At 53.4% G+C, this 26,883-nt stretch overlaps 1 protein-coding gene across 2 annotated transcripts in view; it reads right to left on the minus strand.

The window, feature by feature from the left end:
• Positions 1–26,546, minus strand: part of ZCCHC24 (zinc finger CCHC-type containing 24) — a 59,045-nt gene extending 32,499 nt beyond the window's left edge. The window contains exons 1-2 of one of the 2 annotated variants that reach the window (XM_046026854.1): positions 26,110–26,546; positions 13,995–14,195 (exon numbers count right to left, since the gene is read on the minus strand). In XM_046026854.1, coding sequence (XP_045882810.1) covers positions 13,995–14,195; positions 26,110–26,355 — 447 coding nt within the window. In that variant the 5' untranslated portion in view covers positions 26,356–26,546. Of the gene's footprint in view, positions 1–13,994; positions 14,233–26,109 lie in introns of both variants that reach the window. The other variant, XM_046026855.1, reaches the window with a different exon arrangement.
• Between the last annotated feature and the right edge of the window lie 337 nt (positions 26,547–26,883).

Consider the following 26,883-nt stretch of genomic DNA (forward strand, 5'->3'; position numbering starts at 1 on the left):
CCTGGCTGGGCTGCCTGACTTCTCTGCAGCCCAATCTGCAGCAGGTGGGGAGAAAGCCCAGCTCTTCAAGGCAGGCCAGGACCGTGGTGCCCAGTCCCAGAACTCAGAGGCGGGGCTACCTCCTTCCCCGGACAAAACCACGGGGTGCAGGAGGACCCAATCAGGCCCTGTCCCTGAGCGCCACCCCAGATGCAGAGGGAATGGAGACTGCTGCCCTCACGAATGTGCCTCCAAGGCCCGGGCGCAGAATAGGGCACTTGCCAGAAGCCCACATACCGTCTAGTCACTCAGGCAAACATTCTGTGGGCTGTGCTGGGCTGCTCGCTGGGCAGTGGGGCAAATGGCGCAAGCTGACAGTTTTCAAAACACATCAGCCTGCTCACTGCCTCTGGGTCTCACACAGGTTCTGCCATGGGCTCCCAGGCTGACCCCATGTCTGAGGCTCAGGCACTGTGGGGGAGCCAAGGGCAGGACGGGCTTGGCCAAAGTTGGGCAGTGACTGAGAAGCAGGCCTGGGACAAGAGCGGCCCCCAGAGCCCATACGTGCCCCCACTGCCGGCCAAGCAGACACAGCCCCCGCCTGGGCCAGGCCCCCAGAATGTAGGACAGAGGGTTGTGTGCAAATCAGCCCAGCGCTAGGCGGGGCTCAGCAAAGCAGGAGGCATGGAGGGGCGCAGAGGATGCTCCACACGAAAGGGGACACGTGGGCTAGGCTGGGAGAAGATGGAGAAACCGAGAGCGAATTAGCAGCCAAGGGCGTGGCATAGGCAAAGTCCTGGGGCAGGGGAAGGCTCAGACCTCAAATGGCAAACACGCTGGCATTGCCTCCTGGAGCAGCAGGAGGTGGGGCCAACTTCCAGACCTGGGACAGAGCAGATTCTGCACCGAGGGGCCTGCTCTGTCCTCTGGGGCCTAGATGGAGAGGCAGTATGTGAGAAGCCATTGAAGACCTGGCTTTGGGGTGCTGGTTATGAAAAGTGGGGTTCAGAGAGGAAAGCTGGTCGCTTAGGATGGCTGGAAAGGCACCTGAGGGAGGGAGGTTCCGCTGGGCTCTGAAAGCGGTAGGAGGAAAGAGAGAAGGGAAGGGTACTGTGGGGAGGGGGGATAGCATGAGCCAAGGCAGAGGCTGAGAGCCCCAGGTGTGCATGTGTACGCGCAGGTGTGGTGTGCACCTGTGTGTGTGGTTAAGCTGCTGGTGGGGGTGGGGCAGGGAAAAGGAAAGAGGAAGGTTCGGTGCCCACTGCACCCCGGGCTGCTTCTCACCTACCTCACACCAACCCTGGGAAGGCAGGCTCTTTACAGATGAGGGCTGATAAGGCACGGGAGGCCCCACAATGTACTGTGTACGACTAACAAGAACTGCCATTTTCCGAAGGCTGTGCGATGCCAAGCTCTGTATCAGCTGCTTCGCGCACCCATTTCCCACAAACACCCTGCAAGGTGGGTGAGTCCATTTTACAGACAACCGGGTGACGCTGTGTGACGGGCACAAGGACAGGCAGCTGGGAAAAGGCAGAAGTGTGGCCTGAGAGCCCAGATCTGTGAGATTCTACTGCCCTGCTCTCTCCAGTCCTCAGTAAGGCTGAGGGGGCCAAGGGATGACCCTGTCAGAAGTTTCCATGGCTCTGAGCTACTCCAAGAGGAAAACAACTGTGTGAGTGGGGGGCAGGTCCAGAGCCTGGCACACAGGAGGCCATGGGCAGGTAAGGAATTAAAGAGTGAGTGAATGGGATCCTTCAGGTGTTCAGAGGAAAGCAGTCCCTTTGGGCTTAGAGAACAGGAGAAATCAGAGAAGCCTGCCTGGAGGAAGTGACACTGGGGAGCTATTCAGTCCAAGGATGCAACTGCTTGCCCTCTATCCACTAAGCCCTGCAGGTGGTTCAAGGACCAGGGACGGGTCCTGGCTCCCTATTCTGCCAACATCCCTGTCCCTCAGGGCCCAGGGGCAGAGGATTGGGAAGGTAAGGCCACCTGACACGACAAGATTGCTGCGGGCTCCTCTGTGGTCCACTTAAAAGGAGAACTGGCAGCTGAGGATGTGAAACTGGCCCTCTCAGGCTCTTTCCTGCCAGGCCCGGGACAGCAGGAAGGATGGACAAGTGGCTGCCCAAGGAGCCCCCACGCCCTGCGCCCTGCCTCCCCCCACAACCGCAGCTGCTCCCACTTGTCTGTGCCAGGGCCAGCACTTGGCTGGGTGATCCCTCGGCCTGGGCCAGAGGGGAGCTGACAGCCCAGAGGAGGTACTGGGCATCTTCCATCCATGCCTAGCACCCTCCTCCTGGAGCACCCACTTGGGCAAAATGGAACCTCCAGGACCCAGTCCCTAACTTCCTGTCTTAGGACCCCTGCCTAAGAGCTCCCCCTGCCCCCCATCCCAAGGCTCCTCTGCACCTTTCTGGCCCATCCCAGAGGCAGCCCCTTCTGCCTGGGACCAGGGTGGGATGGGAGGACCAGGCCCCCTCTGATAAGCCCACAGCCCTGAGGCACTGTCTCAGACTTCTAGAATGTCTTAAAACAGTCCGAACCAGCTGAGCATAACAGGAATGATGGTCATTATTAACACAATCCCACGTGGCGTGTGTACGAGGTGCCAGGCTCCCTGTTAAGCAGTACAGATGAGGTAACGCAGGTATCCTCAAAACATCCCACGATCGCCATCTTACACAGGAGGAAACTAAGGCCCAGGGACATTCCATTAATTTTGCCAAAGGCAGCTAATACATCCCAGGGCCGGGGTCGAACCCAGGAGGGCGGGCATCAGGGTCTGTGCTCAGAACTACCCCGCAACAAAAACGGAGTCTCAGAAGAGGCCGCCGCACTGGCTCTGGGGTCCTTCTCCAGCGTCAGCACCCATGCGCCGATCTGGAGGCCCTCCACCCCCCCGTCAACACCCATCCTAGCTAACATTCCCCGAACGCTTGAGACATTCCAGGTCCTGAGCCAAGTGCGGGACATCACAGCCCAAGCCCCTTGGCCAGGAGGCCAGCCCCAAGGTCCAGAGGAACCCTGCAGAACTACTGCGTACACACGCAGGCCGCCAGCCCCGGGCCGGCCCTTCCTTGCTAGAGTCACATAATGACGCTGTTTGTCTTCCCACCTTCCCTCCCTCCCTTCCTTCCTTCTTCTCCCCTCCTTCTTCCTTCCGCACTCTATGGATCCTTCATAACATGTAGTCCTGGCCTGGTACTGTGAGAAAACCTCAGTTTCCCCACCAGCACACTGATGGCTCTTAACTAATCAAGGATCCTGAGCCCAGGGTTCTGCAGGGGAAATTCTGCATGCCCTCAGTCCCTCTCTGCCCATCCCCTCCCAGCTCCAGCCCCTCCGGCCCCAGAGGAAAGCCAGGCCTGCAGTGAGGTCAGGGCAGGAATGGGGGGCTGAAAACCCCAGGTAAGTGTTGGACAAGGGCTAGTGGTCACAGAGCCCCACTGGGACCCCAGCCTGCTCTGGACTGGGGAGAGATCCAAGGGCTAAGGTCCAGGGGCTGTAGAGATTGGGGTGGGGAAGAAGGGGGCCTGGGCCAGCCTTTGCTCTTCCCTTGCCTCCCAGCCCTCATCTGAGAAAGACCCTGAAACTATTTACATGCTGCCTCTAAGGTTTCAGCTGTTCTAGGATCCGTTCTCTCCCTGCTCTATTTTTCTTCTTCTTTTGCAATCTCCAAGTAACCCGAGCTGCCAGATGGGTGGGGGCGATGATTGTTTTCTGTCTGACATCTGGATTTCATTAGCAGCCCTGGGCATGCTGACTCAGGAACGGCAGCTCCCCTGGGCTCAGGCCCTCCCCGGACCCTTCCCAGTGCCCGGTCCTTCACTGGACACAGGAGGCACAGCGATGACACCCCTCAGACCTCCCTCAAAGACATAAGCAGCCCCCTCCCCACCACCATCAAGAACGTCCGGGGAGTGACAGAGCCTGAGAGCTTGGAGAATTTCTGCTCCCAGCTCAGAGCCTGATGGGGAGGCTGCCAGGCTGAGTGTGGCTGGGCCTAGCCTCCACGAAGGGTGAACAGGGGCCTTAGGGCAAGGACGCCCGTCCCGGATGTCCTGCCCTCATCCACACCCCAGCTTCCTCCTTACAGAGACACTGAGTGGACCACCAGGGCAGGGAGTCCTGCACGGACCCCAAATCGCAGATACATTTTAGAGATGAGGACAGGTGGCCCAGGGTGGTCACCATTCCCCAGAAACGGTCCCTTCTTACAGTGCCTGGAATTTGTCCCCTCACCTCCAACCTTTGCTCACCCTTCCTTGCCCAATGCCTGGTCTTATCATCCGTCCACATTACTGGACTGGTTTTGTTTGCAGTCTTGCCTCCTCCGGCCTGGCCTCCGACCTGCCACCAGTGTGAGCTTTCAAAATGCCAATCAGAGCATGTCACCTAAATCCTTGGATGGCTTCCCCCTGCCCTCCAGATAAAGTCCAAGTTTGTACAGCTTGGCACAGGGGCCCTTCACCACCTGCTGTGGCCACACCTCCCCTCCTCCCCTCAGGCACCCCGCACGCCAGCCACGGCCAAGGGCTCGTGCTTCCCGGAAAGCATACCCTCATTATTTACACGCTTGCTTGGAAGCCTTTCCCACCCCAGTTCTAGACTCCTCCTCTTGGAGGCTTCACATGAAGCCCCAGGCCAAGGCAGTCCTTCACTATGAACCTCAACCAGAGCCTGGCCACCCTGAACAGCCCGCAGTGTTTCTGTCTACCCCACCGAGAACAGGGATGGGGCCTTACAGAACACTGACTGGCCTGGCACACAGGAGGAGCTCTGAGAGGGCTGGGAGCCTAGCGTGTCCTGGGCCCAGCTCTGTCCTGGACAGACCGTACATCCTGGGCACAGAGGTGGCACCCACCACAAAACCCCAGACCCACGCAGGCTCAAGTGCAGCTGGCTCGGAACAGAATGCTGCCACTCAGGTCTTCACAGCCTGTCACGCTGGGGCACAGAAGCCAACGTGAGAGGCACAGGTGAGCCTGCAGGTAGGCCCTGCAGAGAGCAACCTTGTCTCTCTCACAGCCAGCTGGCATTCTCGCTGCCCCAGCCCACCCCAGCCTTCCTGACTGCTCAAGGAGCCACAGACACCCTGGGGTTGGGCCAGGGCTCCAATCTTCCAGACACAACAGCTTGGCCAGGCCAGGTCTGCTATGGCCCCTACTCACATCATCCTCATCCCTCCTCATTTCCAGGAACCCATCTTTATAAAGAACCCTTACTAAAAATAAAGAAAGAAAGAAAGAACCCTGACATTCTGAAAATGATTAACATACTGTATGTGAACTAACTTGAATTTAAATAAAATCTAAAAAAATTGAAAATAAAGTAAAAAAATAAAGAACCTTGACTTTCTGAGAATGACCGTGGAGATCCAAGTCTGGATGTGAAGGCAGATACATAGAACCTAATTTTAAAAATAGGGGCTCTGGGGATGCTTGGATGGCTCAGTTGGTGGAACATCTGACTCTTGATTTAGGCTCAGGTCTTGGTCTCAGGGTCATGAGATTGAGCCCCAAGTCAGACTCCATGCTCAGTGGGCATCTACTTGAGATTCTCTCTCTCCCTCTTCCTCTGCCCCTCCCCAGCCCCTCTCTCTCTCTTAAAAAAATAAATAAAAAATTAAAAGCATAGGCTCTGGAATGAGGAAGGCCTACATTCCAATTCTATCTTTGCTGTTTTCTAACTACATGACCTTGGGCAAGTCACTTAACTTCTCTAGGCCTCAGTTTTATCATCTGGAAATTGACCTGATAGAGTTTTTGAGAAAATTAAATGAGTTAATGCATATTTCACACCCAGCTCAGTGGTCAACTCAGTGTGTACAGACTAGTATCACTGTTATTAATATTATTATTACCCTGGAATTCGACACCTGGCACAGGGTGGAGACACCTGCAGACACAGGGTTTTCAAGAACTGAATGGTAGACATTCTTGACTCCTGGACCTTCTAGGGCCAGTGCTGACATTGGCTGGAGATGGACTTTGGCCCAGGCACCACCTTACCCCACAAAGAGGGGCTGCCCTTCAGCATCACTGGTAATTGGTTTCCAGCACCTTCTGCCTCTGCTTCAGGGGGCTCCCAGTCTTCCTGTAGTGCCCAATCCCCCTCACACTGCCCCCCAGGACCTATGAGAAGCCCCATCAGTCCAATAACTAAACTCTGGACATTTCTCTCCACCCTTAAGTTTGGAAAAGAATCATTTAACAGAGTACAGGACTCCTGTACACTCCGTAGTATGTCCTGAGCCCAGCTCTGTCCTGGACAGATTGTGCATCCCGGGCACAGAGGTGGCACCATGCCACGCCCCCACCACAAACCCCCATATCCATGCAGACTCAAGTGCACCTGTCTCAGAACAGAATGCTGCCACTTAGGTCTTCACAGCCTGCCACGCTGGGGCACAGAAGCCAACGTGAGATGCACAGGTAAGCCTGAAAAGGTGGGCCATGCAGAGAGTAACCATGCGTCTCTCACAGCCAGCTTGCATTCTTGCTGCCACCAGAGCCAGCAGCCCCAACCTTCCTCGGCCTTCCTGACTGCACTGGGGCTGCAGAGTGTCTCCTTGTTCCTGGATGCCACTATCCAGGCTGTCAGCAGTGAATGCCTAGGGTTCCATTCTACCCCCAGTTAGATTTAAGATTTTAAAAGCACTTAGACCACTGAAAAATCATTCCACAAAAGGAGAGGAGAGAAAGGAGCAGAAAAAATATTTGAAGAAATAATGGTTGAAAACTTCCCAAATCCAATGAAAAATCTTAATTAACACATCCAAGCAGCTCAACAAAGTCCAAGTAGGATAAACACAATGAGATCCACAAATAGACACATGTATTAACTGCTGAAACTAAAACAAGGAGAAAATGCTGAAAGCAGCAAGAGAAAAAGGACACATCCTTTAGATGGAATTCCAACAATATTAACAACTGACTTGTCATCAGATATGATGGTAGCCAGAGGGCAGGGGTAACATTCAGTGTGCTCAAAGTTGGGGGGGGGGGCGGCGGAACCATCAGCCAAGAATTCTATACCCTGCAAAGCTATCTTTAAGAAATGAAAGTGAGATAAAGACATTCCCAGATAAACAAAAACACAGGATTTCATTGCTGGCACACCAACCTTTCAAGAAATGCTAAAGGAAGCTCTTCAGGCTGAAAGCAAGTGACCCCAGATGTAATGCAAATACACATGAAGAAACAAAGAGCTCTGATAAGGGGCTATGTAATTATAAAAGATAGCACAAATGAATTTTTCTTTTTCTTTCTTCTCTTAGCTGATTTAAAAAGCAAGTGCATAAAACAGTACATATGTAACTGTACTATCTGGTCCTATAACATTTGGAAATGTAAGATATTTGCCAATAACAACAAAGAAGAGGAAGGTAGAAGCAAATCTGTCTTGGGTTAAGGAAATGACATCAGGTGGTAACTTGAGTCCACGGGAACAAATGAAGAGAGCAACAAGCTGGAAATAAAAGGGCTAAGATGTCAAAAGTTATGGGCATATAATTGCTCTCTTTTCTTCTTCCAACTTCTCTGAGACACATAAAATTACATAAAGTAATGATTATAAGTATTGTTGAATTTGCAACATACAAAGATATAATACGTGTAATGATAATGCCCCCAAAATCAGGAAAACAGAACAGAGTTATAAAGGAGTCGCATTTCTCTATCTCATTGGAATTAAGTCAGTATAAATATGAAGCAGATTTTACATGTTAAGATATGTAAAATAAGCCCCAGGACAGCTACTAAGGAAATAGCTTTTAAAAAGTAGGAAAAAAATCACTAAAGAAATCAAAATGTCACACTAGAAAAGTATCACTTAATGCAAAAGAAAGCAGTACAGGAAGAACAGAGGAACAAAAAAGACATGAGTAATTCAGAAAATAAAAAGTGAAACAGCAGACCTAAATTCAACTGTATCAATAATTGCATATATCAAATGAGCATTAATAAAAGCATTAGCAATAATATGAATGGATCAAACAATCCAAACAAAAGGCAGGGATTGTCAACGTGAATAGAAAGTGAACCAAGATCCAATTACATGCTGCCTACAGGAGACAAAATTTAGATCTAAATATATGAATAGATTGAAAGTAAAGTGAACAAAGACCTATCATGTACATAGTAACCATAAGGAAGCCAACTATACTAGTATCAGACAAATTAGATTTTAAAACAAAATAAAAAAAGGTTACTAGAGATAAATGGGGACACCTTAGAACAATAAAAGGACTAATTCATTAGAAACTACAACAGTTATAACACCGATGTAGCTCACAAAGGAGTATCAAAATACACGTAACAAAAATTGGCAGAATTGAAGAAAAAACAGTTAATTGAAAAATAATAGAGATTTCAACACTCCTACATTTATAACAATAGTTAGAAGAATGAGACAGAACATCAACAAGGGGACAGAAGACACCAACAACACTGTGAACCAACTAGACCCAACAGACACCTACAGAACACTCCAACCACAGCAGAATTCATTCTTCTCAAGTGCCCACGAACCATCCTCAAGGACAGCCCAAATGCTATGAAATAAACCACAACAAACTTAGAAGTGCTAAAATAATACAAAGAGGAGTGAAAGGAGAAATCATTTTTAAAACACATTTGGGAAACTCACAAATATGTGGATATGAAACAACACATTTCTAAATAGCCAATGGGTCACAGAAGAAGCCATAAGGAAAATCAGAAAATACTCTGTGATGAATGAACGGGAAGAGACAACACACACAATTATAACATGCAATTCAGAGGAAAATGTATACCTGTGAATATCTATATTAAAAACAGAAGAAAGATGTAGAACCATTAACCTAACTTTCCATCTCAAGAAACTGGACAAAGAAGAGCAAACTAAGCCTAAAACAAGCTGAGGGAAGGAAACGATAAAGATTAGAATGAAGAATTGAAAGCAGAGACTTGAAGAGCTATCTGCACACCCACGTTCATAGCAGTGGTGTTCTCAATAGCCAAAAGGTGGAAGCAATCCAGTTGTCCATTGACAGATAGTTAGATTAACAAAATGTGGTCTACACACACACATACACACACACACACACACAGGAATACTATTTGGCCTTAAAAAAGAAAGGAACTTTTGAAACTTGTTACAACATGAACGAACCTTGAGGACATTATGCTAAGTGAAATAAGCCAATCCAAAATGACAAATACTATGTAATTCCACTTCTATGGGGTCCTGAGAGTAGTGAAATTCATAGCAACAGAAAGTAGAATGGTAGTTGCCAGGGCCTGGGGGAGGTAAGTGGGTTGTTGCTTAACGGGTACAGAGTTTCACACAAAAAAAGAGAGTTCCACAGATGGATGGATGGTGATGGTTGGTGGTGGATAGTGATGGTTGTCCAACACTGTGAATGTACAGTTGACCCTTGAACCATGTGAAGGCTGGGGTGCCAAGCCCTGGAGCAGTCAAAAATCTATGCGTAGGGTGCCTGGGTGGCTCAGTGGGTTAAGCCTCTGCCTTCAGCTCAGGTCGTGATCTCAGGGTCCTGGGATCGAGTCCCACATCAGGCTCTCAGCTCGGCGGGGAGCCTGCTTCCTCTCTCTCTCTCTGCCTGCCTCTCTGCCTACTTGTGATCTCTCTCTGTCAAATAAATAAATAAAATCTTAAAAAAAAAAAAAAAAGAAGAGTGTTGTTTTAAAAAAAAAAATCGGTGTGTATCTCTTGACTCCCCCAAAACTTAACTAACAGCCTTACCAATAACTTAAATAGTCAAGTAACCCATATTTTGCATGTTATATGTATTCTATACTATATAAATACAGTTTGCTAGAAAAAGGAGAATGTTATTAAGAAAATCATGAAGAAGGGGCACCTGGGTGGCTCAGTGGGTTACAGCCTCTGTCTTCAGCTCAGGTCATGATCCTGGGGTCCTGGGATCAAGACCCACATTGGGCTCTCTTCTCAGCGGGGAGCCTGCTTCCCCTTCTCTCTCTCTCTGCCTGCCTCTCTGTCTACTTGTGATCTCTGTCTGTCAAATAAATAAATAAAATCTTAAAAAAAAAAGAAAATCATGAAGAGAAAATAGTTATTGTACTGTATTGTATTCACCGAAAAAAAAATCCATGTATACATTCTAAGCGATGTGGTTCAAGGGTCAACTGTACTTAATACCACTGAATTATACATGTAAGAATAATTAAGATGGTAAATTTTATGTTCCATATATTTTACCATAATTTTTAAAAAGATTCGAATGGAAATTAATGTAACAGAGAACAGAAAAACAGTACAGGAAGTCAACTAAACCAAAAGTTGTTCCTTTGAAAAGTTCAACAAAATGGACAAATCTTTAGCTAGATTGACCAAGGAAAAAAAGAGAGAAGACTCAAGTTATAAGAATCAGAAAGAAAAGAAACGAAAATGATTGTAAGAGAATATTACAAACAACTCTATGCCAATAAATTTGATTAACTTAGATGAAACAGACAAATTCTACAAAACACACAAACTACAGAAACTGACTCTAGAAGAAATAGATAATCTGAATCTACCCACAAAAGAAAGCCCAAGTTCATATGGCTTCATGGGTGAATTCTACTAAACATTTAAAGAATTTTTTTAAAGGTTTTATTTATTTATTTAAGGGAGAGAAAGAGAGAGAGAGAGAGAGCATGAGGGAGGCAGAGGGAGAAGCAAACAGGCTCCCCCACTGAGCAGGGAGTCCTATGTGGGACTTGATCCCAGGCTGGGATCATGACCTGAGCCAAAGGCAGATGCTCAACAGACTGAGCCACCAGGTGTCCCTAAAGAAGACTTAATATTAATTCTTCACAAACTCTTATAGAAAATAGAACAGGATAGAACACTTCCCAAATCATGGAACTGATAAATGCTACTATGTGCATGAACCTTGAGAGCAATATACTAAGTGAAAAAATCCAGTGACAAAAGACCACATATTATATGATTCTGTCATGAGATGTCCAGAACAAGCAAACGTATAGAGATAGAAAGTAGATTACGGGTTACTAGGAGTTGGGGAGCCAGGGGGTAGTGACAGCTAAAGTGTATGAGGTTTCTCTTTGAGGTGATAAAAGTGTTCCACAATTGGGGCACTTGGCTCAGTCAGTAGAGTGTGCAACTCTTGATCTCAGGGTCATGAGTTCAAACCCCACAAGGGGTGTAGAGACTACTTCAATAAATAAAATCTTTTAAAAAAATGTTCTATAATAGATCATGGTAATGGTTGAGCAGCTCTACATATATTAAAAGTCACTGACTTCTACAATTTAAATGGGTCAATTATATGGTATGTGGATTCTGTCTCACTAAAGGTGTTACCAAAACAAGCACTCCCACTTCACTTTTAAATATTCTATACACTGAGCTCATAATATTTCATTTGAAACAGAGGTTTCCAGGGTTATAAAAGCCTTGTCTGCCCATTCCTTCATTCCAGAAGGCTAACACTGAACGCCTGCTGTGTGTGGTATCTTGGTCCAGCAGGGGGATACAGAGATGAATCCAGCCCAGCACCTGCCCCTGGAGTTTGTGGTCAGATAAGGATGGAGAGCATCTAATTATATTCCAGTCTGCCAAAATCTCTCGTACCTTACCAAATAGGCACACTCCCCATCGTTACCCAAAGGAGGAAAAAAATAATGCTAGCCAACATTTATTAAGTGCTTACTGTATGCCAGACACTGTGTTAAGTACTTTCCATGCATTATTTCCGGGATCTTCACAACATTACTTTGTGTTAGTACTCTCATTAGCTTTGTTTCCCAGATGGTGAAACTCTCATGACTGGTAGAGGAGGTTCCTGGGCCTGCAGGAGTCTCCGATAGAATCGGGTTTGAGGTAGAGCTCAAGAGAGCCTCTGCCAGCTCAAGAGGGAAACCGAGGCCCCGGAGGTCATGGGCGTCTCAGCCTGGATTGGTATGGATGCTCAAGAAAGCAAAGAGCACTGTGGTCCCAAGCCTGGGGCTCTCGTAGACACTCTGCCCTCTCCCCAGCACTTCAGCTCTCTGAAACTCTGTTTCTTCACCTGTAAAATGGGGCCAGTATTCCTTCTGCAGAAGAGGTAAGAGCCCTGCATGAGTGCACTCGCTATGTAATCCATATAAAAGAATATAAAGGACGAACCACGGTTTGCACGGTGCTAGAAGTCGAGAGGCACTGAGGTCAGGGACCCTCTGTCCCCACATTTAGGAGAGCCCTGGCCTCTCTGGAGAGAGGGCTGGGCATGCACACACACTCACCCGCACGCCTTCACCATCCCTCCACCGCTGCCTCAACATCCCTTGCCTTTGGATACTGCTCACCCTTCTTCCAACAACCAGCCAAGCCCCCTCAAGTTCTCCTTCTCCTGGAAGCTTTCCCAGACCTCCAGCTCAGCACGGGCACACCTCCTCGGAGCCCCAGGGGCCCCTGTTGGTGTCTGAATGTCACCTGCTGGCCGGGGTTGAAATTCCAGCACCTCCACAGACTGGCTCAATGATCCCGTGTGAGTGCTTGACTCACTCAAAGCATCACGTAACGAGAGGCTAATGAGAGACTTGACACGTCGGCTAGTTGTGAGCCCAGGCTGCAGGCAGGAGACAATGAGGGAAGTTTCCAAGGTATGGTAAGTGACTGAAAGTCCCCTCGCAGAGGCTCAACTGGGGAAGGTGCAAGGGGCTGCTGCCAGGTTGGGCCGGGGGCACATCCTTGAGGACCAACAGGATCCTGAGTCGCCTGCATGCTCCTCATCCTGTCCGAAGAACCCCTGGGAGGGGGGTAGGGGTCTTACCCTGTGCTGGGACCTCCTCACCCCAAGGGCCCCTGGCTTCCTGCGTATACTGAGGGCAGAGAGCACCCACTGGAGTGTGGGGTCTGGAGAACAGCCATCAGTGGGCCAGCTCCCACACTCAGGGTCAGGGTGGGCTTCTCTTGACCAAGGGGACTGGGGGGAGGCCGAGATCACTGGTATACACAGGTCCCGGGACTTCTACTAAAATGCGGTTACAGGCTGGGCCTAAGACTGCATTTCTGACAAGCTTCCAGGCAGCTATCCTGGCCATACTTCACGCAGCGAGGACCTAAAGCACAGCACAGCTATTCCTGAAAAGAGCCACAAGCAGCAAGCACATCTTGGCCTCCAAGCGTCTGGAGGCACCCAGCCCCACCCAGCCACACCCTGGGCTCCCACCATCTGGAGGGTAAGACTACATGGATTTTCTGAGTTTCCAGGATCCCATTTCCATTACATATGTAAAATAGAAGCATAAATACACATTACAAAAACATGAGAAATTTTGAAAAAAATATAGGGAAAACAACCATGGATCCATCTGGTACTGTATTGGAAATGACCTTACCCTCTCTCCCCAGACTGCCAGAGCCCAGTTGGTCAGAGTCCGGAGTCATTCTGCAAGTGGGATCTGCCCCCAGGAGCCCCAGCCCGTCACAGCGAAGCACTGGGTGGGAGACGGGGCTGCTCCCCACACTCTCCATCGCCTGGCCCCCTTCCCATGCTGAGACAGAGGCCCAGCCTGCGGTGCCCGAGGCCTTCACCCAGACCTACCCTGTGGGGGGCACGAAGTCAGGGGCAAGGCCCTCTCCCCTCCCCCCTCATAGGCAGGAGACTGAGGAAACACTGCTGCGGAGGAGGGAGAGGTGGGGTCTGGGGGAGGGGGTGCACATCTGGATTCCTGGCCCAGAGCCCGCATTCTTTCCCTGTGAGTGTGAGGAGATGGGGTCTCTCTCGGGAGAGCTGCGAGGAGGCGGCTGGCCCCCGTCCTGCCCCACTGTAACAGGACCCACCCTGGCAGGAAGACTGGTGGAGACGTGAAGGCCCGGAACCTCATTTGGGGGCCCCTCACCCAGATTGCTCAGAAATACCAGAGGGGAGGAGAAGGTGGAGACCAGAGAGCACAGGGCCCCTTGGTGGTGGAAGGGGCCCTGGGGGTGGGGAGGTGTGGGAGGGGAAGTGGGGCCGCTCGGCCTGTTCTACCCAGAGAAGCGGGGCACCTTACCTGGGGGCAGTCCTTGATGTAGTGTCCTTTGTTGAAGCACAGGTGGCACAGGTAGTTGGGCGGGGGCCGCTTGCTGGGCTTGCGGGTCTCAGAGGTGAGGGTCAGGTCTGAGAAGTGCTCAGTGAGGGAGCTGAGGCCATCGGCGATGTTGTTGAGGGAACCGTAGGGCGAGGCGCTCTTGTACACGCTGCTGCTCAGCGCCTGGGAGGAGGGACAGAGATGTGAGGGCTCCCCGGGCCTGGGCACGCTTGTTTGCAGCCGTGGCCTCAGGGGAATGTCCATGGGCACATGCATGCACACTCGTGAATGCACGCTGACTCTCTAGCGCCCGGGAGCTCTGGCCCCCTAGAGCCCAAGTTCATATCCTAACTCCAGCTGTGTATCCACGGGCAAGCCAGTGAACCGCTCTGGGCCCCCGGGGCCCTGTCTGGAAAACAGGAGTAATGACAGCCACCTCCTAGGGTTCCTAGGAGGCTCAAGCGAGGTCACTGTATCTCCCACCTGGCACAGAGGAACCACTCAGTAAGAAGTGAGGAGGAGGAGGACGGTTCTCATTAGTTCTTTACACATTCCCAGGAGGTAAGCAGGCATAGCAGAAAGCAAGCTATTGGATCTAGGGCTTTGCCATTTACGAGGGCTTGAAACAAGTCACTTATCTCTCAGCTGACTCAGTTTCCCCATCTTACAAGAAAGAGGGGCATCAGCGTACAGGATTGTTTCCATTGTACAGAAGAGAAGACTGAGGTTCAGAGCTCTGCCTGGTCTCCTGTGGCATGAGGCCTGTGCAGACTGCGTCCGGGGAGCCCCGAGGCCAGCCCAGGCCTGCCTTCTGCGAGCCCAGAAGGAAGTAGCCCACCTCTCCTATCTCTCCCACCTCCAGCTGACAGGAACCAGATGTCTTGCCTGGCTTCAAAGCAGACACGGCCCAGGCCCCCTCCTGGTGTATACAGCCTCTATTTATAGGAGTCACGGGCTCTGGGCAGCCAGGCACACTGGAATTTAGCAAAGGTGGGGCCTGTGGTGAGGTTGGCAGGGAAGAGCCATGGTCCCCTTTTCCTGGGGCAAGGCCAAGGCTGGAAAGAGGCAGCTCCTCCAGGAGGGTCAATGACAAACCTGGGCATGGGGCCTGGGCATCCTCTGGTCCCAGCTCAGGTGCTTAAGGATTCCAGGAGGGAACAACAGACCTTGGGGAGCCTTGGGTCTAATGGGAAGACAGCCTTGTTCCTGGAGGTCCTCAGGCCGCTAGAGGAAGACAGCCCCTGAGAAGAGGTGGCCTCAGGCTCCCTTACGAAGACGGGGCAGATGGAGGCTCAGAGTGGGCACAGTCCCTCCTGTGTCCCTTCCGTGTGGGCAGGGAGGGAAGGAAGCTGAGAGCAGGCCCCTGGAGATCAGGCACCCCTCCCCAAACCAGGACAGATGCCACCCCTCACACATGTATACCTCAGCCTCCCCACTTGTTCCATCTCTGGGGGCCTGGCATTCCCTCCTAGAGGACATCCTCACCATCTGGGGACCACCACTCTTCTTGGCTCCCTGGACACCCTGCTCTGTGGCCTGGGGCCAGTCCTTTCCCTCTCTGGGCCGTGGTTCCTGCTCTTATAGGTTTAGACTGGAGCCTAGGAAAAAAGACGCAGGGACAACATCCAAAAGGGATCCCGGCCAAACACCCAGCCAGTCAGCCTAGGATGTCTGGGCATGGGACTCAAAGGCTCCTGAGGACCATCTCTGCTCTACCACTGCTCAGGGCTATCACAAAACCCAGGACCAGTGCAAAATACCACACCTTGCCTTCACTGTGAGGGTGATTATCCAGCTCTCAGATGAGCCGAGAGAGTGGTCCATCCTGAGAGGCAGAGGGTCTCCCATCCCCGCAGGTGTGCGAGATGGTTCTGGACAACCAACGGTTCCGGACAAGGGGTGTGGGGAGGGGTCCAGTGTCCCCAGGATTTGATCCCAGTCCCACCTACTGAGCAATTACAGTGTCCCAGGGGCTGGAAACTGTACACTTATTAACACAGCCGACGCTCACCACAACCTGTGGTCCCATTTTACAGATGAGGCAAGTGTGTCCAACCGTGTACTGAGTGCCTTGAGAAACTTTGAACCAATACAGTTTTCTTGGCCCCACCTCAGACCTACCTACCAAAGTAGTCAGCTGGGACCGAGAGCCTGGAGCCTACAGCTTTACTGTGGTAAGAAATTCATTACAGAGAATCGACCATTTTAGTTCTGTTTTTTAACGTATGGTTCCGTGGCACTAAGTACATTCCCGTGACTTTGCGACCACCAATCACCACCACCCACTTCCAGTACTTCTAAATCGTTCTAAACGGAAACTGTCTCCCCCTGACACACTAACTCCCCGCTCCCCCTTCCCCCAGCCCAGATCTGCACGTTCAAGCTCCCCAGGGCAGTCTGTCCAGAGGGCCCGGCTCTACCTGGCCTTTCCAAACACCCAGGTCTCTCCTTAGCTTGAGTGGAAGCTTCTCCTCACCCAAACAGGCCTGAGGGAGGGCAGCACCACCACAGCCTCCTGGAGAAAAGTTCATCCAGAAAAGAAACTCCCAACTCCAAATGGTGTGACTCACCCTCATGGCTGGGAAATGCAATTTCACAAATAACAGCCCTCTTCATTTTTTCCCCCGTTCTCTCTTTTCTTTCTTCTTCTTCTTCTTCTTCTTCTTTTTTTTTTTTTTTTTTTTTCTGGATAAGATTTAAGCAAGTTCACAGAAATCGGGACTGTTTTGGCAGCAAACCGTCAAGAGGAAGGGGAAGTCTGATGGGTGCCAAAAAGTGCATTAATTACACCCTGAACAGCCTCTCCCCTGCCTTGTGGCCACACTGCCCTGCCCACGGGTGACCCCTCAGGTGTCCCTGGGCAGCCAGAGGCCTCTGAGCAGCCTGTCCTCTCCCCAGCAGCTGGACACCCGCACCCTCCACCTCACAAGGTGAGGGTCACAGCTTCTGTCCTACGAGCAGGAAGAGAAGCGAGGCCAGAGCTCTCCTATTCACTGCCTCTCCCGCCTCCCTCGGGTGCTCTGGCCTGTCCCTCCTGGTGTCTCCAGCTCCCTTCCCCCAGCCTCAATTTAAGACGACACCACCTTCAAGTGGAAAGGAAGGAGCAGAACAGTTGACCCAACTGCTCAGACATTCCAAATGGAGAAACTGAGGCCCAGAGAGGCCCGGGGCACAGACCAGGGGCACACAGCCAGGCCTGAGGGCCACGAGTCCTGCTTGCCAGCTGGCTAAAAGGGCGGGTGGGGCAGCAAGCTGTTTCCTCTCCCAAGCCCCAAGGAGCTCCGGCCATGGAGGTGAAAGGCAAGTTGCTCTCAGACCTTTCCTCGGCCGGCCTGCAGGGATGGGTCAGCACAGAGGCCAGGACACACCATGTTCCCGCCTCTCTGGCTGCGGAGTCAGGCCTGGCCTTGGGCTTCCCATTTGTAAACTGAACCCAGAACAGAAAAGGAGGGCAACATGGATGACCCTCGCAGTCCCGCTTTCTTAGGGTCCAGACACCAGCTACTGAAAGACCACTCCAGAGCCCAACATGCAGAGGGCACTCGGTCACTCCGGGCACCTCCTTTCCGAGTCCCGCTGCCTATAGCTGGAGGGTGAGGCCCAGCAGGAGTGGCCCTTCATCAGGAAGCTCCAAACTCCCTAACAGCCATGCTTCTCCTCCTGGTGTCCCCCAGGGCACCTGCTTTTCCCCCGTCTAGTTCTACACTGGCTGTCCTCCCAGGGTGCCCTGTGTCCATCCAACCTCCTCCAGGACCTGGCTCTCGTTCTGGTCATACCTCTGGTGGTGTGGCCTCGAACCCAGCCCTTCCTCTTACTCAGGCCTCAGATGCCCCTGCCTCCTCCAGGGGCCTCCCGGACCTCATGGCCATAGCCTTGTCTGTCAGGGCTAGGCTAGGTAGGGATCAGCCCGTGACTCTGCTGCCCTTGACTGAAGGAGCTCTGAAGCCTCTTCATTTCCCCACAGGGCTGGACATATCAAAAGGCAAAGATTCTGCAACATTCTATCACCCCCAGAGCCCAGACCGTTCTGCCATCCCTCACACCTGCCACTGTCCTGGGTGCAAATCGTGAAAGACAGAGAAGGGTCTGGGAACCCTACTCGACAGATGAGGCAGTGAATGCCCTAACACCTTAAAGATTCAGGTTGGGGGGTCTCTGAGTTGCCACAGACGAAGTGGAAGGCACTCTCGCCCCAGATTAAGCCTCTTCGGATACTGGTTGAGGACAGCCCCCTACTGTGGCGGATGGAAGCCACTGGGCCCAAATCACCAGCCTGAAGAAAGAGACCACCTCTCCCTCCTCCCCCCTCCCAGCAGCTGGCAGGAAGTGTGGGATCCTCATACCATATCTGGGGGACGGAGCATTGGATTCCTGCCCATTGCTGGAACTTCGCTGAGGCTCTGGCTTGGCTGTTGGGGAAAGTTAGAAGGGAAGATGCTGAAATCTATTCTCATCCTGCTTGTGTCATAGATTTCACTGGATCCTTTCTCTTTCCTGGTCTTTTTATACGTGCAAAAACACTATTTGGATGGGCATTATTGGCTTCATTTTACAGAGCTGGAAACTGGGGCTCAGAAAGGCTGAGTAACTTGCTCAAGGTAAAACAGCCAGCATGTGTCTAAGGGGACTCACACCCAGATCAGCTGGCCTGTTATATTTCATCTCCCACATGGCCTCCAGGCTTGGCTTCTCCTACAGTAAGGAGAGCCAAAGGAAAACACAGGGGTGGACCACTCTCCCTGGGGCTGTGACTTCATATCGCCAAGCCCTTCGGCCCTGGCAAGATGAGGCACCACCTTCTCTGTGCTGCGTGAGGGGTCTGGGTCCTCGGGATGGGGGTTCTGTAGAGGGACCTGGAGTGTGGTGGCCAAGATTTCCACGGCTGACTCAAACTGCCATATGCTGTTTGCCCTCCCAGGACCAGAAGAGGGTCCAGAGGGAGGGAGGCAAACAGGGGTTAGGGCAAGTGCAGAGAAGCCTGCTCTAGGGAGAGGAAAATAGTGCAGAGAAGAGAGGAGAGACAGCTGGCAGAGGTGGAAACACCTACAGAAAAGAACACGGCAGTGGGCAAGGCCATGAGAAGGGGAGCATTTGAGGAAATGTGACCGGAGCAAAGGCTGAGTCTTGCCCGCAACCGGAGGCACATAGGGGGGACTCTCTGATCCTAGTTCCCAGCTCTTCTTTCATCAGCTGGACAACTGCTTTCTCACCCCAAAATGTCACCCCACACCCCTTCCAGACACACGGACGCATGCACACACACGTGCACACACACACGCACCCACACCCTTCTCTTTAACACAAGAAACCATTCATTTCACAAATGGCTCCACCCATTCTCCAAGGGGATCTGCACTTCTTCTACCCCTAGGGTCTGTCTGGGGCTCTAGCCCCTAGAGTCACACCCCTCCCCCTTCCCCAGGAACAGGTGGATGTGTGCTGTGCGCGGGGAGAGGAGACAACCCATTGGCTGATGGGGAAGTGAACTCACATCTTGACTAAAGATTTCTCAGGTGTGTTCAGAGCACAGCTTGGTTCCTGTGGGCCAGGAAGCTGACCTGTGGGCCAGGAAGGTGGCAGGGCTAGCCATCACCAGAGGCAGCAACCCCTCGCCCAAGAATGACCAAGAGCTCCACAGCCTTCTAGAGGCCCATTCAAACAGCCGGAGCTCAACAAGAGATTCTAACTTAAATAAGCAGTCTGTGTGCCTTTGGGAGGTGGGGGGATGGGGAGAGAGAAATGAGGAAAAGACCCAGAGAGGGAGGAGCACAGTGGTGGCAGGACACACAAAGAAGTCCCAGGGAGACCCTCCCTCCAGACTCCCTCCAGCTCCCGCCCAGCTCGCCGCTCATCTGACGGGGGCCCACATTTTCCAGCCGTGTGCCCTCCGCCCAGCTAGAGCACAAGCCCTGGGGACCAGCCGCCTCTCGCTCTAGAATGTGGTCGTGGAATGAAAGCAGAAAGCATGAATTTGACAACCCAAGGGCTGAAAGGGACCCCAATATTCAGCCAGTCCAAGAGTACCACTGAGGTCTGCAGCCCCTACGGCAGGTGGCATTGGTTTGGATCTGTTGTTGACATGAGGGATGCCACGAACCTGTTGAAATAACCGCAAAGGTGTGTGACTGTGTGTGCATGGATGCCTCTGCTCTGCGCGTGAGCGCTGAGGAGAACTCTGGTGATCTTCAGCTTCTCGAAGAGGTCCAGAGTCAAGAACCATGAGCATACCTAAGTTTCGGCTGGGACACCTCTAGAGACAGGGCTTTCCTGTCTCCCAAGTCAGCTCTTTTCCAATTAATCAAGCAATCCATAAACATTTTGCCAGTGAGATAAAACGAGATAAGAAGCTGAGGAGGGAGTGCCCGGGTGGCTCAGTCTGTTAAGCGTCTACCTTCGGCTCAGGTCATGATCCTGGTATCCTGGGATTGATGCCTGCTCAATGGGGAGCCTGTTTCTCCCTCTCCCTTTGCTGCTCTCCCTGCTTGTGCTCGCTCTCTATCTCCCTGTCAAATAAATAAATAAAATCTTAAAAAAAAAAAAGAGAGAGAGAGAGAGGCTGAGGAGATCATTCATGTTGTCACAGTTACCCATCTACCTAACCACTTAGTACCTGAACACTGGTCAGTCCCAGGCACTGCCCAAAACAGCAGGTGGAAAAAGACGGGATTCCCACTCTCAGCGTGCTGACAATGTAGACAGACCCACGTACAGCGCATGCTCGTCCGCAGTAACAAATGCTACGACACACCCCACCGGAAGCACGTCCCGCTCTTCCGCCATAGGCCACGGACACTGGAAGGAGGTGAGCTTCCCCCTGGCAGCTGGGGAAGGCCTCTCAGAGAAGGGGCAGCCTCTCGTGCCAGACAGAAGTTGGAATCTGTCGGGTGTTGAGGGCAGACAAGAGCATTTGAGGTGCAAGCCACAGCCAGTGCAAAGCTTAGTGCCTTCTCGAAGCTTCACAGTATAGAGGAGGACAGAATAAAAGATGATGCTCCAGCACACCCACAGCCACACGGCACAGACCAAGCCTCCTGGGACCTCGGCTGGAGCCCCAGTCCCACCACTGATGCCCTAACTGTATCATCCTCCTCTTGAAGAGCCTTAGTTTCCCCACCTGGACAATGGGGACGCTGCACACCGACTGTGCTGTGAGACAAAAGTGCCAGCAAGTGCTCATGCCCATCCTCTGACTCCCCCAAGCCAGGCCATCCTTGGACTTCCATCCCAGGGAGCCCCATGCCGGGTCTCTGGGGAGGGGCTGGAGCCATGGGTACGACTGAGGTACGGACACAGTGAGACGGCTGGGACCCGTGATGAATGGACCAGTGCCCACCGCTCCTCAAAAGGTCCGAGACTGGGGGCAACACATCAGAGGCACCACAGCTTGACAGAATGTTCCTGGTGATTGCCTGCCTTGCACTGGGGCCCGGAGAACAATCCAGGCGACAGCCAGCACAATGAGCCACAGAGCCAATTCTAGCTGGAATATGGAGGCATTCTAGATGTACCCCGGCCACCGACTCACTGAGGGTGACTTGCCAGGCATGCTTTCTCTTCTAGAAAGAGATGAAGAAAGAGATGCCAAGAAGAAAGCACTGCCCAAGAGTAAGGGACCATGACTCGGGGCCGCCTTCTCTGCAAGGAGCCCCTTTAGGCGCTGAGAGAGGTTGGCTCACTGCCACTGCTCATTACAAATTACTAATCCTGTCTGCGTTCTTCCCTCCCACCTGACTCAGAAGGTCCACAAGGTGTGGCCTCCCCTCTGCGTCCAGGCCTGCCCAGTCAACTAACTTTGACGGAGGGAGGATCGGGCCACCTCAGCCTATAGGCCCTCGAGTGACGGCCCTCCTTGCCTGAGTCAGAGCTCAGCTTCCCAGGGCTGGCCAAAGGGGCCAGGCAGCCTCCCAGGCTCTGCTGGGCTGGAAGGCCTGTCCCTCCCGGGACCTGGCGCCGCCCCCTCCCCGCCAACACACACAGACCAGGAAAGTTGCTAGGAACGAACTCCAGCCCCGGAAGCCCACTCTCAGCCCCACTGAGGCAAACCTCCATCCTCACATAGGCTGGGGCTCTGTTCTGCACCTGCGCCCTGGTCAGGCAGCCTGGGCTCACCTGCACCTGTGGGCAGCACAGGCGACACACAAAACCTTCACAGGGCTGTCAACACCCAGGGGCCCTTGAAAGCAGGACACCTTAGTGGTGCCTCGAAGGGTCTAATAGCCCTCTCTGCAGGAGGGCTGACGCCCTGTCCATAAAGCCTTGGGACACCCCTGCTGCCTTCAGTGGACAGGCTAGCGCTGCAAAGACGAGGGGGTCTGCAGTGCTGGGGTCGATAGCGCCAGGATCGGGGTGGGGCTGGGGAGAAGGCTTAAGTCAACAGCTCCTGGAAGAATGTCCTAAGGGTTGGAAGAGATGTGCCTCAACGGAGCCGTCCCTGGGCCTGGAGATGTTCAGAAGAACACTGTCAAATGTTCTATGCCAGAAACATTCTCTGGGCAAATACTGATGGAAATGTGGGGCTGAGAAAAGGAAAATAAGTTTCTATGCTGCGGGACTTCTCCGAGCCTTCACAGTGCTGGGGGTGGCGGCGGGGGAGGGGGGAAGACATTGTGTGTCTCCAAGGGAAGGACAGTCTTGCTTTCCAGACAGATTTGACCCCAAAGCCCTTCCCCCAGCCTCCACAAACCATGGTTTCACTGTAAAGCCACATGTGCCTATCCCTGGAGGAAGAGGAAAAGATAACAGCCGCCCTCAGACTCTGACCTGGAGTGGGACAGCCATAGCTCCTCTTGAAGGAGTACAGGCACAATGCAGGAGGGCTTCTGGGCATCCCTCTGAGGGGCCCAAGAGCTAATTCTAATTCTCACAATGAGGGGTATGTCTCCTTTTCTGGAGGTGGGGTCCCACAGCTCCTACGCTGCTGTGAATTTAAATTCCAAGCTAATCTTGGCAGGGAAGACCCCCACACCACCCAACCCCCCACTCCCTCTAAGAGCAGCCTTCCTTGGTACCTAAGAGGAGAGCGAAGAGCCCCCAGAGTCTCTCTTCAAAGACATGTAGTTGCTGCCACAGATCAGGGGTTGAAACTGAAGCTCCCAGGGCCCGTATTCTACACTGAAGCCTTCTAAAAAAAACTGCACAAAATGTCTGTGCCTGCTTTGGCCTGGCACCCTTACCACCAGCTAAGAAGCTGAAGAGCCCCCATGGGCGTTCAAGACACCTCATGGTGCTCGCTCCTGCCCTCGTACATGGACTCTGCCATCTCTCTGCTCCTGGGGCCAGTGTTCCACTCAGAACCCTTGGCTTATCTTCAGCTTCCAGAGCTGAGGTTCCAGGGGCACAATGGGCTTCTGTGCCCCCATGTCCTCAACCCCCCCGCCCAAATCCCAGCTGCATTCATGGTGTTTTGCTATTGTGGTGGGAGCAGCCTAGGGGTGGTGCGGGAGGGGGTGGGCTCTTGGCACCAGGACCCGCGCAGACAGGCCGTGGTCAGCGGTCAGCATGCAAGTCACATCCGCAGGCACTGCCACCAGGCCTGCCAGGCCTTGTAGAGAATGGCGAGGCTCCTGAGTCCCTGGGTCCCTTCACAGAGTCCCCTCCGGCCCACACATGATTTGCTTCTCCAACCAGCCCCTCGGTGGCATTCAGGTGGGGGGTATTTTTTCATGCCTTCTCAGCCAGTTGCTATTTCGGAGCCATATTAGGTCACTGGCTAAGCTCTGGACGCAGGGAAGCCCAGGAGCACAGCTGGGGCTCCAAGAGGCTTTAGGAGGCGAAGCGGGTGAGGGGTGAGAGCGAGTGAGTCGAGAGCCCAGAAAGCCATCCGGAAGTCAGCCAGCACAGCCCTCCAGCCCTTCCAAGGAAGCCACTGGCCTGTCAGCGTAGGAGAAGCCCTTCTTACCTCCCCTAGCTCGGCCTGTCTGCTTGCGTACGTATCTCTCAAATCCCATCCACACCACCCTAAGGGGCAGCAGAGACTAAATTCAACGAATGTGTAAACTGAGGCCAAGGCAGAGACAGGGCGTTCCCCCAAAGTCAGGTCATAAGAGAATTTCTTCTACATCGCTCTGCATAACCTTTACCAGCTCCTTTTACACTGGCTCTCCTCACAAGAGAAGCTGGGGTCAGCACCATTGAAGTGACCAGAGACAGGTTTCACTGAGATCCAACTGGGATCTCATGGAAATGTTAGACATTTCCAACAGAAGTCACCATTTCCTGCTCCTACAGAAGACTTTGGATGGCCTCAAACTCCCAAGCCTCGCAGCAGGGACCACCATTCAGGGAAGAGGGCAACCACCGGGTAGGAGCTGGGGGAGGCTAGTAGAGGATGTTTAGGGACACCTCCCCCCACCAGACCTGTGAGGGGTGAGAGTTCATGGTCACACGGGTCATGGTCACTGTCCTCCTTGAGATTCCCACAGCACCCGCACGAAACTATCTACCATTCATGTTGTATCATCTTGTCTGTCTTCTCATCTGGGGCCCTCACTGGTCTGTCCCTGCATCCCCAAGGGCCCACACGGAACTCAACAAATGTTTGGTAAGTTAACAACTAAAAAGACCCAGGCAGTGAGGAAAGACCCAAAACCTGTACTCCAAAGTCGCCGGTCATTGGAGCCAGTTCTCTGAAGAGGTGGCAAGTCTCTTATAAGAGAGAGGCTTCCCAGCCAAGAATAACTCCTCCCGTGGAGAGAGTGCTTTACAGTTTACAAAGAGCTTTGGTAGACAAATGCTTTCACCTGGCACCAAGGGGTGGCTCTCCAGACCCATCTCCCTACACTATGCCCAACGGACCCAACACAGATCAACCAGTCCTTCTCTCAGCTCACCCGGTACTGGCCCACTTCTATGCCTCAGGCCAGCGTTTTATGTCCACATCCTCCTCTGGAAGAGTTGAACACATTATGGGACCAGAAAGGGAGACCCTCTGCCTTTCCCCTCTCCTCCTAGCACACTCGCACATTCACAGGCCCTTGTCCCTGACTCATTCAGGACTCTGAGTCTCCTAAACCAAATGCCATACTCAGGCCCAGAAGGAAAAGGAACCCTCAAGCGTGTCCTCTCCTCCACCCCTTCCCCCTGCACATTTGCAGGGAGAGCTGCCAGAAGACAGAGGAGTGAAGGCCACAGAAGGGTATCTGCAATTCCCAAAAGAGACCAGAGTAGATGGGAGGGGAGGAGGAGGAGGAGTCCAGCTGAAAGGAGAGAGGAGTGGTATCTAGGAAAGCTCTGGAGAAGACCTCTGAAAAGGGGCTGGGAGGTCCTGGCAATCTGTGTATTTATCTGGCGGGGAAGACACGCTGCCCCTTCCACTTTGTAACCGAATCCACCCAACAGGCAGACTTTGCAAATCAGCCAGCCCAGATTTCTGGAGAAGGCGCTGGGCAGCTGAAACCTCTCCCCCTGGCTAGCCCCCCTCCCAAGAACTCAAGAGGATTTCCCTTTCATTTCCTTCCAGTCTGGGAGGGCGGGGGACAGCACAGTCTGTGGGGTCAAGCCCTCAAAAACCACTTCCTATGTGGCTGGGGGAGGGCAAGCAGCTGGAGGATGTATCTGGGGGTCCCTGTGTAAGAACAGCAGGAAAAGCCCTGCTCTCCAGGGTGCCCTTCGGGTCAGCCACCACCGAGGTCGAGGTCGGAGGAGAAAAGATTTTAGGCCCCTGCAGAGGAGCTCAGGGCAGAATCTGCACTCCCGGTCCCAGCGAGTGGTGGCCAAGAGGGGGATGGGGTTGGGCGTGGGAAGGACACTTGGAAGGGGCTCTCCGCCCTGGCCGTGCCCGGGCTGTCTGGAGAGAATCCGGAGCCCCCCGCCCAGCTCGGGCTCCCCCCAGTTCGCTTCAACAGGGCTCTCCGAACTGGGAGAGGGAGCAAGAGGGCCCCGCCCGCGCCTGAGCTGCTGGGAGCCGGGCTCAGCCGGGAGGTAACGCGCTCCCGGCGCCCCGGGGACATCGGGTGGCGAGTTTGGCAGAGCTGAACGAAGCCAAGCCAAGCAGGGCCGGGCAATACCGAGCCGGGCCGGGCCAGGCCAGGAAGAGCCAGGCCGATAGGAAAAGGCCCGGCGCTGTCGACGGAGGGCGGGGGCGCGCGGGGGCACCCACCTCTCCGCGCTGCAGCTGGAAGAAGCTGTTGAGATAGCTGGAGTGCAGGGGCGAGCCCAGCTGCTCCGGGCGGCCCTTTCCGAAGGCCAGTTCTGGGGGCGCGGCGCCTGCGGGAGGTTCGGGCCGAAAGGCATCGAAGGCGCTCGCCTGGTGCGTGTCCTGCAGCGACAGGTAGACCCAGTTGAGTAGCTGGGCGGGCTGGTACACCGAAGCGGCGCTCGTGTCGATGGCCGACAGCAGGCTCATTTTGCGGCGGCGGTGCCGGCCCCTCCCCGGCCGCCCGCTTGCGCCCCCCTCCCCCGCAGCGGAGGGGCGGGCACCGGGGAGCCTGCGCCCACTGCCCACCGCCCGAGCCCCGACGGCAATCGCCTAGTGCCTTGAGCCCGCCGCTCTGCCCGCAGCCGCCGCCGCCGCCGCCGCCTCCCCCCGACTGCAGCCGCAGCGCGCGCGGGCGGAGGAAGGAGGCAGCGAAAGTTGGGCAGGAAACTTTTGGGCCCGCCCACTCCGCGCCGCCCGCCCCGCCCCGCCCCGCGATCCGCTATCTGCCTCAGTGCTGACCCCTTCGGCAGCCGCTCCCGGGGCGGGCTCCAAATAGGACACGCCCCTTACGCACTGTCCTCGCCTTCCATTGGCCGTCTCATTGAATATGGAGTAGTGGGGCGGGGAGAGCGGGGAATTAGGGCTCCTCTGTGCTTGTCGCATTCTGCTGGCCCGCCCATGGGCGGGCCCCTTCCAGGCCCAACCCCACCCCCCGCCTGCCAACCCGCCCTACTC

The sequence above is a fragment of the Meles meles genome, chromosome 13, assembly GCF_922984935.1.
Source record: "Meles meles chromosome 13, mMelMel3.1 paternal haplotype, whole genome shotgun sequence".
Classification (NCBI taxonomy): domain Eukaryota; kingdom Metazoa; phylum Chordata; class Mammalia; order Carnivora; family Mustelidae; genus Meles; species Meles meles.